The 20,296-nt window shown below is 42.1% G+C and overlaps 1 protein-coding gene and 1 long non-coding RNA gene across 4 annotated transcripts in view; both read left to right on the top strand.

Annotated features, from left to right (window-relative positions):
- The window catches only part of MAP1A (microtubule associated protein 1A), a 47,716-nt gene that overhangs the window by 4,456 nt on the left and 22,964 nt on the right, over positions 1–20,296 (top strand). Inside the window, exons 1-2 of one of the 3 annotated variants that reach the window (XM_042779684.1) lie at positions 27–72; positions 403–504. In XM_042779684.1, coding sequence (XP_042635618.1) covers positions 42–72; positions 403–504 — 133 coding nt within the window. In that variant the 5' untranslated portion in view covers positions 27–41. Of the gene's footprint in view, positions 1–26; positions 73–402; positions 505–13,403; positions 13,497–20,296 lie in introns of those variants that run through there. The other 2 variants (XM_033070893.2, XM_033070895.2) reach the window with 2 other exon arrangements.
- LOC122149427 lies at positions 511–5,882 on the top strand. Its single transcript, XR_006163042.1, has 2 exons — positions 511–4,938; positions 5,762–5,882. It is a non-coding gene; the product is annotated as an uncharacterized LOC122149427 (long non-coding RNA).

Raw genomic sequence — 20,296 nt, 5'->3', positions numbered from 1 at the left:
CCTTGCATGAAGTCCAAGTTGAATGGAGACTTGCTCACTGCATGTCCTTCAGAAAGAAATGTTTTATGGAAGGTAAGTATCTTATGGTCCTCTGCTTCTGAAGATGTTCTCCATCCTAAGTATGCTCATCTAGTAGAGCATCCCTGGTCTTCGTGTGTCCTACTCTCACTTCTCTGTCTCCACTTCTGTTTCTGGAGTAGATGTAATGACAATGACAGCTCCTTTTTCTTTTTCTTTTTCTTTTTCTTTTTCTTTTTCTTTTTCTTTTTCTTTTTCTTTTTCTTTTTCTTTTTCTTTTTCTTTTTCTTTTTCTTTTTCTTTTTCTTTTTCTTTTTCTTTTTCTTTTTCTTTTTCTTTTTCTTTTTCTTTTTCTTTTTCTCTTCTTCTGTTTTTTTTTTACAGGAATTCGTTCCTGGAACATTAATACTCTGTACTGTGATTTGAATCATCAACTGCGGCTCTTTGTAACCCGACATCTGGCTCAGTTTTCTTCTGAAGTCAAAGGTCAGCTTTTTGGTTTATATGCATTAACTTTTAACTCTTGTTTTGGGTCTGGAAAAAAACTCCAAACCAGCAACAAAGAATAAAACTGACTGTGATTCAATTAGTGGCTTGTTTGCCCGGGATTCTGCAGAGCTGAATGCAAAAGAAAAACAATCCTAACAGCATGTTGGATGCAATGAATTTAACTTAAAATTACAGATCTTACTGCTGAGAATAGAGTTGAAAAGAAATATGTGCTGCTTTAAAGCCTATTAAACCAGTGAGAAGTTAGAATCTATCTATCCATCTGTCAATCTTCAGTAACTTATTCAGGTGGCACAAAATAGTTTACTTTGTAAGCTATTTATTATGGATCTCTTCCTGTTAGGTTTTAGAATATGAAGGTTGCAAGTAGTGTGTAAGAGTAGCCAAATGACTGGATTCTTCTTTTTGAAACTCCCTTTCCTGAGAACAATGAATAAGGCCATTAAAAAACACCACTAATCATTAGAAATTGGGATTGCTTAGCTTGTGAAAAGCTTGAACTCTGTTTCTAATACTTCTACATAACGTATATTAAGTTACTATAATAAGCACAGATGACACTTACAAAACCTGGTTTATATAAGAACATCTTATAGCTCACTGTACATTTTACACTCTTGTCAAAGCTTCTGATTTTTTCCCATTGGGGAAGCTGTTCGCCTAGTGGACAGGTGCGAAAGAAAGCACCTGGGCTCTTCTCGATTGTGCCTCTGACTGAGAGGTCTCACCTTCTCTGTGACTTTTTAACTTGGGGATGGAAATTCTCCCTCCTTGCAAGATGGTGTATGTGCATACACTTATGGGATTAAAATAATATGTATGAAACATGTAATTTGGAACAGTCAGCAGATCTGTCTCAATTTGAAGTAGCTGTAACAGGGCCTATAGTACAAATAGACTAGAACACTAATAAGTTACCATGAGTACAACAATTGCCCAAGAGTTCTTCTAAGTCAGAGTTGAAATATCTGGATTAATGTTAGCAAAATGTATCCCACTTGCTTCCCTAGCATAGTCCCTGAGGAGTAAGGGGTGACGAGTGTGCCCTAGCTTTGTTCCTGAGGAGCAAAGGGTGATGAATGTGCTGGCAGTCCATGAAGAGGTTTCTGTGATGGATCTGAGGAACTGCAAGTCTGTTTACCAACTGTCAGGCCTATTGAGCAAAACAGCAGCAACTACACTATAAGGCAGAGTTAGTGTCTCTCTGGGAAGAGTCACCATTGGTTATGTGAAGGGAGGTTCTGCTTCTCAAACTTCTTGTAGTTCTTCAAAGAGATCAGCAAACATGTAGATGAGTGATTTAGTCTACCAAGCAAAAATATTTGGGGAATCTAAGTCTATGAAGTCTATTTAAGAAAGCCTATTAGCCACAGAATTAGGGGCCAGGCATTGGTATGCAGAAGTTACTGACAGAAAGATGGGTAAACAGAAGTTCTGATATGAACTGTGTGTAGAGACTTGGTCCTGAACTGAAGGCTTGCAGCTTAACCTGGTGCTAGTCATGCTACCACTCTTCTTTAGAGCCATCATTACACACCTGCAGTTTCCTATGGACTATACATTCCAGCTAGCTCTCCACACTATCTTTTTGCTCTAGTACATTTTTTGGAAAAGGAAAACCATAGCTGCCTCTCAGCTTCTGCTTCTGATGTGCTTAGCAGTAGAGATGAGAGAGATTCTAGTCTGGAGGTCTAGCAGACATGGATTGGCCTTTGGAACTGAGGTATTACTATAGGGACTCCTTGGTTTGTGGCAAGTGTGTACAGCTGGCACACACAATTTCTCTGATAAATCTCCCTGGCAGCATTTCAGGCCAGAACAGCCAGACAGAGAAAGCCTTGGAATTATGGAGGTCTACAGAGCAGCTTTGCCTCAAGATGCTTGCACTTTTCCTGTTTGGACCTGTGTTTATTCAGTAAGCATGGATTTTGAAATGCAGCAAGATGAACTGTCAGAGGTAAAAGAAGTGTGTGTGAGAATAATGACTACAGTGTTAAGCAGCTCTATGGGACTGTGGAAAATAATGGCAGTCTGTTCAGGAAGATTGTGTAGGAGATACACGATCTTGAATGCTGAGAGTCTTAAACTGAGGAGTTATGCTATCCCAGGATTTACTTGATGGTGGTAGATCTTGCATGCAGAGGGGTTTCTCTCAGTGACAGGAGTAAGCTATGGTTAGGGCAAGGTTTGTGGGGAGGAAGTGGGAAAGACTGCTGCAAGAGAAATTTCAGGACACAACTGAAAATACAATCTAGAAACTCAAAAAGTAAACTGGGAACAGTGTTGTCTGCATTCCATATGTACTGTCAGATAATACCCTTTGGAATATAGCTACAGTTTTAAATGCTCTTTTAGCTTTGCAGTTTTGGCTTGAGCAGCTATTTTTTTACAGACTATTTTGATGGTAAAGAATCTTTATAATATTCCTTTTAAGCTTTTGCTGCAAATTCATTGCTGTGTATCCTGTAACAGCCCTGTGAAGGTGTTGTTAAAACTAGAGCTTTTTTGTTGTGTTCAGCTCTGCACTTTACTTACCTCTAGTTCCTGCTGTAGGCAAAGGGAAGAGTGCCTGCAAACTGAACTTCCTCTCAACGTTCATAGCTTGGTGCTAGCTTCTCTGAGCATAAGGCTGTACTAGAGCTCTTCTGAAATCCCTTCCAGCTAATGTTGTTTTGACTCCATGGTACTTGAAATATCCCATTCTGGTTTGTGTGGGGGATGCTTACCTCCACACTGGTATACGGAGTAGAATATCTGAAGGATAAAGCTGCTCTTTTCAGAGATGTATTAATTGGAGAATATCATTCCCTTAAAGGCTGATGTTTGTAGTCTGATTAGGGAGAAGTCAACTGGAGCACAGCAGTTATTGTAAAGCCAGAGTAGTTCTTTAACCTTCTGTTTAATGTAGAAGATTTCTCACTTGACAGACTTGTAGCAAGCAGTAAACATTTGACACCACTGTCAAGAAACAAAAGATGGAGACTGGTAGTTCAATATGACTGAGAAAAGCAGTCTACCAGAATATTCCAAGACTTTCCTGTTTGCAGTTTCTCACTCAGGACAATAGTTATTTCCAACCTGTATCTGTAGGATGTTAATGCATAGTGTTTGCAGTTGAAGTTAAAATGTAACTGCCGTGTTCCATGGCTCAGACAAGCTTTTAGTGTGCTTAAAGAGGATGAGGAACAAATGAGTCTCAAATGCAGACAATCAGGAAGAGAAAAGCTCAGGGCAGAGCTTGTAATAGTAAAGTGAGACTGAATGCATCTTATGGAAGTTGATTTGTTGTTCGAGTTTTGAGTTTCTTTCTTCCCACACTGACTTGCTGGCTGTCCTCATAGACACCATGGCCCTTTCTGTAGGGGTAATCTCACAGCACAGTTCACGGGTTATGGATGGGAGGCACAGCAAGAAATCAAGTGTGGATGTATTTAGAGATTCTGGAAGCTAGTAAATTGTCTGAAGGAAGGAGAGCGTGATGTGAGGTACACGTCTGCACAACTCTCAGTTGCCATTGTCTGCCAAAGTAGTTTAAGATCATGGGCAGTGTCTCCTTACTCTGGATGTTGAGAGTTCTTTAAAACCAGGAGGGAATGTCTCTATCAAATAAAAAGTGACACAGTTTGAGGTGAAGTGCTCAGAAGAATTCTTTCTCAGCGCAAGGGAAGTATGCTTTCTGATATCTCTTGATTTTGATGTTCAGAGAAATCCACTTTTTCTGAAAACAGTTAACTCCATGAATATTAGCAGCTGCTTTCAATCTGACTAGGGGGTTTTAAATACCTCAACAACTATCCCAGTGGTCTTCTCTCAAGTCATAGTTTGTGTTTGCCTTCAATAAACTTTTTCTAAAAACAACTAATGACAATTGAAAATCAAGCTATTAAGAACACTGGGCTGATTGAATTTGATGGAACAATTTTTTTAAATAATCAAACATTGATGGTATACTTTTCTAGCCTCTGTAAAAGAAATATGAGAAATATTAAACACTTTCAAGTATTAACTTGCAGTTTTCTTTGCAAACAATGTTTTACACTAAAAGCCATCAGTAGCAGTTGAATAACCAGCTGCCTTGTTAGCAGATGGCCTTCAGGCTCTGAAGCCTTTCATATTCAGCCTACCACTCATTCTTCACATCCTACTGATGCCTTTGTTTTACACTTTTTGCCAACTGAGGATACAGATGTATCTGCCACAGCTCCCTGAGAATGTGGCAAAGTTATCTTACAGTTCCTGGAGGCAGCTGTCTTTTGGATGAGCACTCCTAGAAGGCTTTTAACTCAGATTAGAAGAAGAATTTGGTTTTACTGCCTTCCTGGAACATACAGGCAGCTACAAAGAGGATGAAGACTTTCCCTTCACGAGGGGCAGTGAGTGCAAGTTGCATTGGAAGAGTATTGAAGTCAGGTAAGGATTTTATTTTTTTTTTTACCATGAGAAAAATCAGTCACAGGAAAAAACCTTCCAGGGACACGGTAGAGTCCCATCATTGAAGGTTTTCAAGTTGTAGTTGGACAGGGTGCTAGATGTATAATCTCTGTTTCATTTCCCATGAAGTTGAATCAGATGATCTTTTGAGGCCCCTTCAAACCTTGGCTGTCCTGTGCTTCTATGTATTCAGCTTTGCAACAGTGAAAGGACAGGGAGTTTTATTCCTGGCACAAACCAGGTTGTTAAGTTACACACAATCTAGTAATAAGAAAAGGGAAATGCACAACCGTACCATGCACGTCTTTATCTCAGAGTCTGGATCTGATCTTCCTTTTGCATTAATATTCCATGGGTCAATGTTTTCACTTGTGCAAATGATTAAATTTCTATGTGGAGCTTGGAAGGGCTTGGAGTGTCAGGTTGTGCCATACGCTTTTTCCTACTGCACTGCTTAGTTGGTCTTCAGTTGTGAGTCTCAAATGCGTGACAATAAAATAAGCTGCCTTGTTTATTCAAATTATAGCTTCTAGATAGTACAGATAAGTTTCTGTGTTCAAGCTAAAGCTGTTCTAGACAGGAGGAGGCAAAATACCAATTGCTTGTGAAAATTAGATTACAGTGAAAGTGTTCCCTACAGCTGTGGCCTCTTGCTAAAGAGGTTTCTGTAACAGATCATTGAGTGATGGATTTTGTTCAGCTCTTGGCTGTTTTAATAAAAGTACTGCTATATCCTAAATTTGCATGTTCAGGTAGGAAAAAAGGCAGTGGGTAACACTACTTTTCTTTTTTCTCCCCACAGATGCAACAATGATTCTTTGGGCTTTTGATGCGATTTCTAGTCCTTGAGCAACTAATTGTCCTGTACCATTTGTCTGCCAACATACTTGTGACCAGAGAAATACAAAAGCAAGCACTTGTCAGCTTCTTTGCTTCTTCCTTGTGTGCTTGAGGACTGTATTTACTTCCATAGTAACCACACTGAGCATAACCTCAAAGATCCCATGAATTGCAGTATACTAAAATAACTTCCCAGGCTGTAAGGGTGGCCTGTGTTTCTTGTTGGTACATGTGGCTGCAATAATCCCAAGCACTGCTCTTTCCAGATGATTCCTGTCACAAGCATCCTTGATTTTTCTCCCAGATAACTGGTAAAGAATATCTCTGTGGGACTTGCAAGCACCACCAGGATCTACCAGTTAGACATATTTTAATCAGTTACTCGTATTCTGTAGGAGTACATCATCTCTAAGGCTGCTCTGTGTTAGGGTGGGTAGTGGCTCTAACCAAAGGTACACGCAGCACAGCGACAAAATGGATGCACAGGCAGGAGTGTAAGATGAGTGTATAAAATACTTCTTCCTTGTACTATCCTGGCTCATATCTCTTTCCACCTCATGATATGTTTTCTATCTGTTCAGTAATGGCACTTTTCAACTTCCGCAAAGCTTTTCAGTTTTTCCCTGCAAGTAGAGGAAGCAAAGAATAGAACAGTTAATTGACCTGTCACAGGAAGAAACCTGCAACTGTGTCTTATTTGCTTGGATTCTTATGCTTGCCTGGTCTTGTTTTGATGTACCTTCCTATATTGGACAATCCTGTCCAATCTGATTGTATTATAGGTCTGGTATATTTGCCTGCTCATGATTACTCCAGATTGCAGAGGCCAGACTTACCTAACGGTTTCTTATAGGGAAACTATCCCAGACCTTTCATTTTATTTTATATTAACGCCTTCCAGTTATACCTCTTTGGGATGCTGGGAACTGAAGTGTGTAGTGCTCAAAGTAGGTTAGAGCTATGCATTTACACAGTGGCACAAGGGTTTTTATTTCCTTTCCTGGTTTCTGACATATCTATTGCTCTCTGCTGCTGAGCAGTGAGCTGACTCATGAATAGAACTGAGGTTATCTTAACCTCAAGATACCCCTGTGGTAATAGTTAGCTCTGGTTAGCAATAGTTAATAAAATTTTCTATGTGATTTATACTGATAAAGAGGCAAAAGAAACTCAGCATTGTGAAGCTTCCCTGGCAGTTCATCTGCAGCCATACTTGGTACTATCCATAAGCTTTGCCACCAGTCTACTTTCCTCCTTTTCAGGTCATGTATGAATACAGTGAGTGGCACAAGTCCTGGTGTAGGCATATATGACATGACTTGCAAAATAATGATTGCACTATATCAATACAACCTTTGAGATTTTGACAAGCTTATTTGGTTTTTATTAAGAAGGAAGGTCATATTTTCTGTAAAGCTATGCTGATTGACATTAATTTAGTATTCTATTTGAATCTTTACTGCTGATGGGTTTTCCAGTCTCCTAGGACTTAAATGCCAGAGTAGTGGAGCTCATATTGAAAGCTGAGAGCTTCTTAGTCAATCTTAGATCTTGTACAAGAAATTAACTTTTGCATAGGCTTGGTCTGAGTGCTGCAATCTCCCACCACTGTTAATGTTAAAATTTCATTGTCTCTAAAATATATTTTAATTTCTTTCAGCTACAGAGCAGAAATATTTACTGAATGTTTCTAGCTCTAATTGACCTGCAGAGCTTAAAAAAAATTCAAAATGGCATGGCATTAAAACATCTGCTAAAGTTGCTAAAAGCAGCATTTTTATATATGGTCTTATATGGTTTTGATTTTGTGCTAAGAGACCTCCTTCTGGACATTACACATCCTCAGAGTTCTCTTTCTTTTTAAGAACCTAATCAGAATTTTCCCCTCAATATTTAGCAGAGGATCTTAACAGAACCAGAGTAGCTGTGAAAAACTGATTCTTTCATAAGAATGATGCTTCCCGTGAGTAGATGGAAAGATGGGCTGCATTTCATGCATCTGACGCCAGTGTACTGCAATATATATATATATATATATATATATATATATATATATATATATATATACACACACACACACACACTACAGGGAAGATAAACCCTTGAATTTGATAGAAAAGGAAAATAATGATGAGATCATTAGAAAAGGGTTGGACCTTTCTTCAGGACACAAGCATATTTTGTTTTGTTTTCTTTCATACTTTGTCTCTTTGTTACCTTCTAAAAAATAAATGTTGAGCCTGGGCTGTCCATAAGGTAGTAGTGTGGGAATAACTCAGTGATTTTGATTTCTCAGGCCTTTTTTTTAATGGCTTTAGTGGAATATGTTCTGAATTGCTTTTATACAATGGGGTTTAGTCCAGTGATGTTGGTCCTCATCTGTAGAACTTTTTTGGGTTGTCAAGTTGGATGAGAGTTAAATTTCTGATGGTTAAAAAAAAAAAAAAAAAAAAAGGAAAAATATCTCTGAACAACACAATAGGACAAGGACATATTTCTTTCAGATGACCTGATCTCAGTGTTTTACTCATATTTTTGTAAAGTGAGGCCTATTCTGGATTTTGTCTGCCTTCATTTTGACAGTAGCTAATGTGGAACTTGACAATGACTATTTACGATGTTACGTGTCTTCAGGTAAGTGAATGGTTTGAGTTTGACTTAATCCTACTTCCTCCCCTCTGAAATTTTAGTGAGTACTAATGACTCTGTAGAAAAACCTGCAGTAGACAGACTTCTATAAAGAAAATTCTCCTGGGATCACTGTTCTAAAGATGGCATTTGCTTGCATTTCTATTCCTATTTCATGGGGATGAATAATTCAAAGTAATTATTGATTTCCCTTTTCCCCCTTCACCATACCCCCACCCCCTATTTGTTTTCCCTCTCTGGTTTCATCTGAGCTAGATCTTTGCAGGAAAGCATGTGCTGCAGTGCTGATCTCATCATACAGCAGAGCATAAACCCAGGAGGGAATAGTCCCTGAAATAGATGTCCTGTTTGATCGATGTCTGAAGAATATTTGTGTATTTCTCATATTTTTTCTTGACTAAGCAGATTACAAACAGGAGTTGTCTAGAAACCATAACATCCTAAACATGCACACAATTTACTAGTGTTAGTTTGGAGGGACTAATGTTTTATCTCTTTAAATTTAAAATATGCCTGAAAGAGCAATTTCTGTTCTGTAATCTTACCATATGGTTATTTCTGTGGTATCTCTGCATGTAGTAGCAACTAGATCCTGTCACTGTTAGTTTTGCCTAGAATTTTTAGCTTGTCTTCAAACCTGGATTCATTGTGAGAGAAGCCTCCAAACAATGCCTGTTAAATCTGCCTGAACCTGACAGGTAATGGGTTCTGCAGCCTCACAAAATGTGTCAGAGTTGTTTTGCATTGCTTACGTTAAAATGTCTGCATGTCAACATCTTGGTTTCCAATTCTAAATGTTACACAAAAAAAATACGAAGCACCACTGGTGGTTTTATGAACCCCTGGTATCAGTTAATAATAAATGTACCTCTTTTTAAGCAAGTCATCTCTAGTTACAGCCATGTGAATGTGGAATTAGAGTGTTGTCAACCTGACCAACTGTGTGTTGTCTTGGCAATTTTACTTGTGCCACTGCCAATTCTAAATTCTACTCTACCCTCTCTGCAGCCTTCCTTGTGGTTTCTCTGCCAGGCTTAGCTCCTGCCTGCCATCTGCAACATCTTCATTGTTGCCACTGATGCCTGTTGCCTCTCAAGATCCTACTGTGATTTTTGTCGGAGCCGTCCTACCCGCTCCTTGTCTGTAGAGCATCTTGGCATTTGCTACCTGAATAACAGGCAGGGCACCTGCTATTATTGGTGCCTCTGGACTGTCAAGTCCATAAGGGTGTTAGCAGCCTTTGCACTCCCCTTCAGGCCTTGAAGACAGTGTTAAAAGAGCACGTTCCCAGGAATCCATTTTTGGGGCAGCTGATACCTTTTCCAATAGGTTACTGTCTGGTCCAGAGCAAGAATGTGATCTGAGGCAGTTAAAAATGTGTCTGGAAGGAAAAAATACCCTCTGCATAAAGAGGAATCTTGCAGGATTTAGTTCATGTAGCTTCTCTCGTACTGCCTTGGTTGCATTTAGTTTTTACTTTCAGTGATAGACCTGGCTTTTGCTCTCTGTCTGAGGGGGAGTGTGGGAAGCTTTGCTGTGTCTAGAGGGGCCCTCATGTTGGCTGAGAAGTACAGCCAGCTGCAGCACTAGCAGAAGGCATGATGGAGGTATGCTGTTCCTGGGAAATGCTCTTGCACAAGTCTGTCCTTGATCTCAGTGTAATTAGGCAAACACGAGGGTTTCATCCCAGAGTCACTAAGAAATCACTGGGATTTGATCCTGGCCCCTCTCCCTCTCTGCCACCCTTCTGGGTGCCCAGGAGCCATGTGGCACTCGTACAGGAGCACACTGCTGTTCTCACTATGCTCTGGTATTTGCCTCAGTCCCTCTTCTCATGTTCCTTCTGGCCTTTTAGTCCTGCTCGTGTTTGCTCCACTTTTACAGTCTTGATTTACAAACCTCTTTATCCTTTCCACCGAGAGTTCTAGACAGGTCATCTTGCATTGTTTTCCCTAAAGGTTTGCAGTTGCTGAGTTAAATTAGGATCACCATTTTTAAAACCTTATTTTCTGGGGCAAGAAGGACCAGAATGTTGCTAGTGAAAACTCACAGGGTTCATGAATTTGTTTAAAGTAGGAACTGGAAAAGGGGTTGGTGGCAGGTGCTGACAGTCTCTCTGGGCCTGCATTAGGGATGCTATTTCCAGAAAAGTAAAACCTTTATTGAAGAAGAAAATTATACAAATCTAAATGGAATTAATGACTTGGACTCTCCACCTTTAAACTTGTAAATTTCCACATTAAAGCTGCTAATTCTCAGTAACTCAGATAGTAATCACTTATTGGGCCCTGAAGCATCAGAAAGATGAAAACGTCATTCTCAAATAGTAGTAGTAATAATACTAATAATACTGTACCTGCAAAGCTACCTGAAAGAATAAAATACTTACGGACAAAGGTTACTTTAAATAGAACTATACCAACAACCAAAGGGTTGTCACTGCATTTCAGAAATGGTTATTTAAAAGTAAGGAAACTTGACAAAAGTGGAAAATGCTTCTTTGGTCAGAATTTAAGCTAACATACAGATTAAAAAGATACAAATACCTGTAAATAAGAAAGGAGATAGGAAGATTTAATAAAAGTTGCAGAGAAAAATGCAGTATTCAGCAAAAATTAGTGTCCTTTAAATACATCCTAGTAAAGCCTGTAGAAGAGTAAAAATTGCTGTACCTAGACAGAAATTAAGATTGCCAAGAGGGTTTTAGAAGTGATTTGCCAAAAACTTGAGCAAGTCAGTTTGTTTGTTGGATTGAAAGCAGATAGCCTGTGGAAGTCAGTGGAGAGTCAAAGCAAAGAAATCTTCCAAGAGGACAAATGCAAACAAATCCTTGTGTCTAGTGCGCTGTGGTGAGAGCTTAATGCCTCTCCTCTTTCATGTGCTGTTATAGCCTTGTGCAGTGAGAGCTTGAAAGCTGGGATGCAGACTAATGGAGAGGTGAGAGTTCTGCGCACCCAGACCTCTGCATTTCACACAAAAGTGTGGGGAAATAAATATATTTTTACTCAATATCTGGATTATATCTGCATCAGGCCGTGGTTATTCTTTGTCCCAACGCTTTCAGAAGATAGTATATTTGTGATCAGAATTTATTTTCTTCTTAAAGCCTTTGGCCTAGAGTTTTTAAGAAAATCAAATGTTTTGGAGCTTAAGATGGTAGATAACTTGGAGCTTTTGTTCAGAGAAGAATGACTTTTAGTCTCATTGTAAGACTTTTGCTTTAGCTGTATTAAATCTCATACTTCATAAAAACATACTGCCTTAATTTATATAAAACTGTTTCAAACATCATTGTAGAGAAAAACATGGAGATGTGACCCTGGCTCCACACTAAAATCTGAGAATACCAGAAAAACGTCTTAAGAACTGTCTTTTAATATTCATACTGGCCTATGGGAAGACCCTGTCTATAGCTTCTTATTTTTTATGATCCAGGGCATTCCTGTCAGTGTGATACTGGCTCTGGTGTGTAGTGATGAAATAAGTGTTCACATTTTTAACAGTTTAATTCCATGTTTAATTCCAGATCCTAGTCAGAAAGGAACAGCACCTAATGTCCCAGGAAGCTTTGTAGCCTTTTCAAAACCATGAGGACAGGGAACAGCCCAAAGATAGGATCTTTGTTTTAAATCATAGTTGTCAGTTTGACAAAATGGGAAAAACGTTATTTGAGTTTTTTAGCATAAATAGGGAAAAACTCCCTATCTCTTTTCTAATTCAATACCTGAAATAAATCTATCCTTGCATTAGGGAATAATAGTGTCTTTAAACTTTCATGTTTGAGTGGTTGCTGGAATTCAACCTCACTGAGCCTCATCTCAGTACTGGTCCTGGTGCCTGGTCTGTGAGGTTCCATAACCATCAGACAGATCTTCTGAAGGACTGAAGAAATGGAAATTACCTTGATCACAGCTCTAGGTCTTCCTGGTAGAAGCTCAGTGCCCTTTTTGCAGGAACTGGAAGAGCCTTGAAGATTGGTGAGTGCTTTCCTTACTAGCTCCCTTTTGCTTTTGATGACTATTTTTAGGCATATTGCTAAAAGTTGTTTTCTTTAAAAGCTAAAAAGAAGAGATTAACTGTTACCTGATCATATGAAGGTAGGAGGGCTGCCTCAAAGAACACACATACAGGAGGCTTCCTAGGCCACTTAAATAACAGGTGCATGGTAGAGGCAGCAGCTGCTTTAAGAACCTCTTCAGTTTTGAGAAGTGTTTTGCTGGTCAAACAGTACACATATGCTGAGAACAGTGCTTTGTGAAAACCACTCTACTTCATAAATTTTGCTTTGTAAAAAAACACTTGCAAATTATAAAAATGTGTATTCCAGTTTGCTGGTGTGTGAACACATAACTAGGAGTGGAAAGTGAGAGGGAAACTAGAGACAGTAGATGCACCAACTTTCAGACATTAATTTCATGGAGATACCTGTTTCTGATGTAAATTCTCAACAGGACCTGAAAGATGCAAAATTTTTGTGACTTATAAAAAAGTATTTTGAGGCAAAAGAGAAAAGAGCATGACATATTTTATAAGGAAACATTATTGTTTTAACAAGAAGATCGTGAATGGAAGATAACAAATTGGTCTGCTTATATGTTAAAAAGGTTTTAAAGCACTTAAAGATATCCGGCTAGTTCATGCTTTAAAGTGTACTTGCATGAGTGTTAATAGGAAGGGATTTTGAAATGGCTGGGGTCTGACCTGTGTCGGGTGTTTCGGAACCCGTGTTGGCTGGAGTTTGACCCGTGTCGGGTGCTTCGCAGCGTGGGACGGGGTCTGGGTCCCTGCCGCTGCCGGAGATGGAGAGCCAGAGCCGCCCCGGGCTGGCCGCGGAGCACCGGGGCCGGCCAGGCCGCCCGTAGGGATGCTCGGGGCCGCGGCGGCCGGCGCTCCGCGGTGCGCACAGGGTTAAAGCGCCCTGCGCTCGGCCGGGGGCGCGGCGGCTCCTCCCCGCTCCGTGCCACGGCAGCCGCTCGCCGCAGCCCCGGCCGTGCCGCCGCATCCTCCGCGCTCAGGGCAGCCGACCGGCGGGCTTCCCGGCCAGGATGGTAGGTGCATCTTCCTTCCCCACCGGCCTGGGGCGAGCAGCGAAAGGTGCCGGGGCGGTCGGGAGTGAGGAGCCCCGGTATCGTGGAGGTTGCGGGATGGAGGCGGCGGCGCTTTGTTCGCGCTCGGATGCTGCTCATTGCTTTGGAAGACCTTGGTCGGCCGGGGAGGACGGGCCCTTCTGGGGAGGTAACGGGGGATATCGGTGACGGCGAGCGGACCTGTCCGGGCTCTGCGCTCCTGTGCGCGGTGCCGGGGAGCTGCTGGGGCTGCGCAGCCCTGGCAGAGGCGCAGGTGAGGAAACGCACCTGCGCGGAGCGGTCATGGCCGGTGCGGGTTTATTTCCTTGGAATTTGGGGAATTGAGGAGGATTAGTAGCAAGAGGGGAAGGTGGCTGCTGATGGAGCTTGGGGGTTCTATGATCTGCGGACCTTGCTCCTCCTCAGCTGTCTGTGCTCGAACATAGGAACAAAACCCGAATTCCGCAGCTGCTCAGCTGTTTGCTGCACTTGTGGCTTTAGCTCAAACGCAGAGAAGGGTGTATGAAGATGGGTTTAGAGAAGAATCTGGAGAAAGTATTCTGCCTGTCAGGAACGTAAGAAGTCCTGCATTATGTTTTATCCTGGTATAGTCTTCCCTGAAGATGGTGTGCTGCTGGAGAAGGGAGGAGGTGGTACAAGACATCTCACAGATGCTGCCTGTGGGCAAGGCTTTGCGAAAGACAGTATTAGTGTCTGTATCACCGTTCAGCTCCGTGCTGATGCTGGAATGAGGCTAATGCCAGGCAGGAGGGGGGAGGGTTGTTAAGGTGGACTGTCACACTATTGATTTGATAGAGGACAGATACAAGGCCCGTCTTGTTTTGCAATTTCTCTGTCCGTTAGTGCTGCACACCCACATACGAGTAGTCTTGAAGTCACTGAAGTCTGACTTCAAGCTTCACAACACTACATTCTTCCAGTACAGGAAACCAAATAGCACCCAAATGCATCCAGTGAGTGGGGGAGGAAAAAGGGAAGGTTCCCGTAAAATGTGAGTGATGCAGCCTTTCTGTGGCAGCAGAGAGAGAAGACCTGGCCAATCTTGGAGCTGATTTTCAACCTAGTAGGATATAAGCAGGGACTTTGTGCTTAAGAAATGAGTATAACAAAATTATTTTTTTTCCCTAGCACTAGTCCTTTGTCATCCCTCACCTTGCTGTACTGCCCTTGTAACACAGGGGTATAAGGGCCCAGCTGTGTCTTTACCATTAGCTCTCCTGTATTGCCAGTGGTACTGTGTGATGATGACACCTATGCAGTCACAGATGCATGGGGTCTCTGTTTTAAATAGGGTATCTCTGGCATTCATTAGAGTTGCCACCAGCAAGCTTCTTGTTAAAAGTGTTAAATTATCTGCATGCTAGAGCTGAAATATGTTGAAGTATTTAAAAATATGGCCTTTTATCTCGAGGGTTCAGAACTAGAGGAACAAGAGCATGGTTTGGCACTTTGCACAGACTGGGTATGTAACCATGAATATCTGTTGTCAGACACTCTTGTCTTGGCTAAGAGGGGAAAAGCGAAGAAGCAAAACCTCATTGACCAGGGAGGGAGCAATGAAAAGAAGTTAGTCAGTAGTGATGCCAACAAAAGCTTTCTTAATATAGAAGAGAGGAGGCTGAAAGTGATCAGACTGGGACTGTCAGTGATGTAGGGAGGGGAAAAAGGAGGGAGCTGTAATCAGGGTGTCATTGATCACACAGTGAGCTTGGAGGGGAGGAGCATGGCTGCTGCACACTCACACACGCAGAAACACACGCACGCACACACACACTGCGGCAAATTCTGCAGCTGGCTCCTGCTGGCTTGTGACTGCAGAAAAAACAAGCTCCGGTTTAAACTCTCTGATCTCAGAGGCGAGGCTGTTTCTATTCCAAGTCGCTCTGGTTCCGCTGTGAAAAGCCCTGCAGGCTGGGCACTGTTCCAAAATGACAGGGATTCCTCTTTCTTCTGATGGGGTAGAGGCCCTTTTGCTGTGTAAAGTCATTACCCTCTCTGTCTCCTTGGTGGCTCCATACTGGTTGGCTGCATTCAGCCTCCATGTCTGTCCTTACAATTTCTCCAGCAAATAGTTACTGAATCGGGACACTTTTTTTTTTCACCCGTCCTTTCCTTTCATGTGATCTAGCAAGGCCAGGCTGTGAGATCTTCCACCCTACTCCCATTCTGTGGATAGCGAGATGTGTAGCTTTGCAGTAGTCTCTTTCCTGACAAAACAGTCCACCTCTTGTCATGTCTTTTTGCCACTCTTCCTCAGGTCTGTTGTGCTGGCATACCTGAGTCATATCCTCGGCAGGTGTGGTGGTAAATGGATGGTAGACTGGACCACAGGAGCATAGTGAGCAAATGCCAGCTCCTTGGTGAAAGCAGGGAAGCTGCATGTGTGTGAACAAGAGGTGCAACACATCTCCAAGGGGCACGGCTGGACACCAGGGGAAGGGCAGAATGGTGATTGCTCAGCATGAGTTTCTGTGGGATGTGGCTTGTGCTCTTTGTACACGTTCTCTTCACCAGCCCAGAAACTGTGTATGGGAGGAAAGAGAGCAAGCTATGTGTAAATAAATGCCTAATTTACTGAGATGAAAAATGGAGGTTTATTTTTCTTTCCATGAACTTTCTGGACTCCAACACCAGTTGAGTAGCTGTTGACAGGAAAGATTAGAAAAAGTATTGAGCTAGTTTGGTCTAACTTCTTAGTTTGTTTGTCCCCTTAGAGGTGCTTGGGTGCACAGTATGAATTCCTCTTACAAATGCACCTTCTTGTGTTTGCAGTAAACACTTTCCTTCTACTAAAACATTGAAGTAAACAAGCTTCTACCAGTTTTGTGAAAGTTGGTGTAGCAGGCAAGTGATCAGAGTCAGTGCCTTCATGGGAACGGTGCACATCTGTTTGTCCTGCACTCCCTGCTCACACACCAGCTGTCAGCACACGGCTGTCTCTGACCTCTGAGCATGCTGCCACTTGCACAGTTGGTAGTTTTGGCTCCCAAATGGAGCTGAGGTATGGCAGAGGACCGCAGGGAAGGTGGAGGAAACAGGCATTATGGTGGTGGAACAGAGCAGGGTGGACACACAAAAAGCAGTCTTCTTTAGTTCATGCTTTGCTGTGCCTGAGCTCTGTGACTTGTTTTTTACCTTTGCTTCTCACTAAAGAAATGAAGATAAATTTCTACAGGTGGAGACTTTAGATCAGTTTTCCTCCTCTCACAGCTTCCTTTGCAGGATCTCCAAAGTTGGTGCACATGGCAAAATTAGTTATGCATCCAGCTTTTCGGGAAATTTCTGTCCTTCTAAAGCTTTATTCACACATGAATGTGAGCAGTAATCTCCTTGGCCAGCGGGTTCTTAGTTCTCCTGAGACAGCCCTTGAAATCTTGCTTGACTGATCTCTCAAATGTGTAGCATAGTACTGAGTTGGCTTGTTTTTTGGTTTTATTTTTAAAGGGGGAATATAAATTCGATTAATTTCTGCTTTTCTGAAAAGCAGCATTATCCCAGCATCAATATTTGGAAAGAAATTAGTGAGCTCCTTTTTTGCTTTTGAAAGTCAAAGCTTTCAAAATCAAGTCAATATTTCCTCCATAGAGTTGAAGGCTGAGGATCGCATAACTGGCTTCCTCTATTGACTTTCAAGTTGAGGAATTCAGTTAATTGCTTTTGCACTGTGCTAACCTTTTATTTCACTGAGATCTCATCTGCCTATTCTCTATTGAGCTCCAGTGTCAAAATTTTAAGTAATTTAGGAGAAAATCTAGAAGAAAAAGGCCATTAGTACCTCCCTTTTGAAAATTGTCTGAGGAATGTTGGTCTGTCATCAGGCACTCCAGATGATGTTAGAAGAGAAAAGGGCAAGAAGCCAGTGATTTACCTTCTGGGTGACTAGATTTATGTTCTGAAAAGCTTGCTAAAAATGGATTAAGAGGGATAAGTTAAGTTACAGTACTTGGACAATAAGGCAGACTCTACCCAAGCCATGTTAAAGTCAATGGCCTCAATCAAAAGTGATTCCTTTGCACAGCAGTAAAGCATTGGTTAGGATGGCTCTCTGTGCCTTTGACCCATACAGCATCTTTCTGAAGAACCAGCTTTCAGGCTGATAGGTATAAGCATAATATCTTGGTTGCTCGATTTGTGTCGGAGTTTTATTTGTTGTGGCTTTTCTTTTTTGCTCTTGGTCCACATTCAAAGGCAGAAACCATTGGTAAGGAAGAGGGGAGGCATGGGAGCAAGGAAGGCTCCTGCATGGCTCTGGGGGAACTGAACAAGTGAGAGGCCCTGAGAGAAGTGTTTGTGGTGATGGAAGCCTCTCCTGGTCCTTTTTATTCTCCCTGGTTAGTAAGTGCAATCTCTTGATTCCTCTGTGTAATCTGCAAGCTGAAAGGGACCTGACTGGATGGAGTGGCATTGGGCAGCAGGGGCTCCTGAGAAGAAATAAGAACAAGTGAGCTTGTTTCAAGCAGACTGGTGAGAAGCTGTGGCTGAGTGGACGTGTCACCAGTATTGCAAGAGGAGGGTGGCCTGGACTGCTCTGCTGGAAATCCCCTTGGCTGATCCAAGCCCCTCTCCTTTCAGTGCAAAATGGACAGGCCCTGTGTTTGCTGGCAGAAGGGACAGGAGGCCTTGAAGTTCTCAACTTCAAAATAACTTTTTGTATGACATTCATTATTGCTGTACTCTACCCTGTAAATCAAATCCCAGGAACCCCGACCATGCAGAGGTCTATCAAGGGTCAACCAGATCCGAGAGAGCAAAGTCAGGATGCAACAAAGAAAGCTCTTGGCAGAGGAGAGCTGCTTTTTCTTAAGGGCTGGCAGAATACAGTCCTGTGCTTCGCCAACCACCTCAGCCACTCGGAGTTCACAGCTGGTTTAATATCTGTGTCATCATGAGGGCTGACATTCAGCAGGTCATCCTAAAAACAAGCAAGGGAGATAAGACAAGCTGCTTGAAATGAGACTGTTAACAGTACGGAATAGAAATGAGGTTTAAAGAGTCCAAACAGTTGCTGTAAATCAGAGGCAGGACTCTTGCCAGAAATTTGGCATCTCAATAGTCAAAGAGGAAGAAATATCAGAGTTTCCCTGTGTGTGCAGCCATCCCCTCTTTTATACAATTAAGTTCTCCCTGCCTCAGGAAGTTTATTTGTCATATTGATCAGTTGAGAAAGAAAAAAAAATATAAAGAAATAGAACAGATCATGAGCTGTGCCTCCAAGTCAGTCAGTCAGCATTACCCAGATACTTCTCAGCTAGGAGAAACATGCAGTTTTCTTCAGTCTGTGCTGTGTTCTGGTTGTAAGAGCATGTGTTCTGGAATGCATAGTCTTATTAAAATTAAGAGATAATGAGCTGTCCAACTTCTTGACTTACAGGTGTCTTCATCTCTGGAACCTGAAACAGGGTATCTGCCTCAGCGCCAATGGGAGCGGTTTTGTGGAACCTCTGTTTCAGGGACTGGGAGCAACTCCCAGCTGAAATCCAACTGACACAGGAAGGGCAAACATTAATTTGATTTCCAACAGGCCCAGCTGTAATAGGTCTGCCAGGGGTTAGTGGAGTGAGGACACCAGATAAGAAGATGTCTTAAGGTGTGTTTAGCTTTTCTTTTGTGGATTTAGCTGGAGACATTTAAGAAGTCACAGCTTCGGCTCCTCACAGCTGGAGGCCGTGTCTCTGTGCAGGGCTTCATTCCTGATTCATGCAAATGCCTCAGCAGAAGGATGCAAGGCCTGCATGAGTCAGCAAAGCTGCTGCAGGGAACAGAACATTTTTTGTGGACGATCTAGCACCTGGCAACCCAGGCAGAAATGTTCACGTTATCCATTACCTCAGTGGTGGTATAGCTTCCAGCTGAGGGGCAGTAACTTCTGGAAATACATGAAACTATTTCCAAAGTGAGTATCTGCATCTTCGATTAGTGGTTCTAAAATGGCTGAGCTATTAAATTGCTCTTTAGCATAAAAGTGAGACAGTATGTGCAATTAGGGAGCAATGAGATGGTTGCTATGGTTGACATGGTATAGAAATAGAGGTTGCCTGGGAGAGGAGCTGTAGATGGCATGAAAATATCACAGGGAGGAGGGAAGATGGGAAGCACAGGCAAGTAGTTAGCAGGAATATCTCCTGGGATGTGGCAAGGGACCACAACCTCCCACACCTTAAGGAATATTTCTTCCCCTTCTCTTGTCCTGCTGCTGGTTCACCTTTGTAGTAAATCCCCAGGTCATTTCACAGAGCCTGCTGTTACCTTAAAGCATGATCAGTTCTCCTGGCATGCAGTAACAGTATGGTAAGGTGAGTTATGAAATATCTCCAGCATTATACATAAAAGGAAACCTGAGAACACTTTCAGATTCCTCAGCCCTCTTCATCCTGACAGATTCAGCAATGTTTCTAGAAACAAGATCTTGTTCTCCTTCACTGCTACCTGGTCCTCTCAGGGATACTCTTTCTACTGGTTTACTGCTGTGTTTTTCCTTTCTCTGTCCCTCCTCTTATGGTTCTCAATTAATTTCACTTTTTCACTCTGTTCCTGTTGAGAATCTTTTCGTCCTTTGTGGAGCTGTCTTGTTGATGCTGTCTTCTTTCTGTAGCTTTTTAAACCAAGTTCTCTGATTGCAGAGTTCTACAGCTTTTAAGGCTTTTGCTCTGCCTCTGAGCTGTTCTGAAGTTTGTGCCTTTTCTGTCCCAAATCAGATGCTCTCTTCTTTTCTGGTGTTAGCACCACACAGCTCCTTTTTCACTGAGAGAGTTGGGTTGCAG

The sequence above is a fragment of the Catharus ustulatus genome, chromosome 12, assembly GCF_009819885.2.
Source record: "Catharus ustulatus isolate bCatUst1 chromosome 12, bCatUst1.pri.v2, whole genome shotgun sequence".
NCBI lineage: Eukaryota > Metazoa > Chordata > Aves > Passeriformes > Turdidae > Catharus > Catharus ustulatus.
This window is presented reverse-complemented; position numbering and strand designations above follow the sequence as displayed.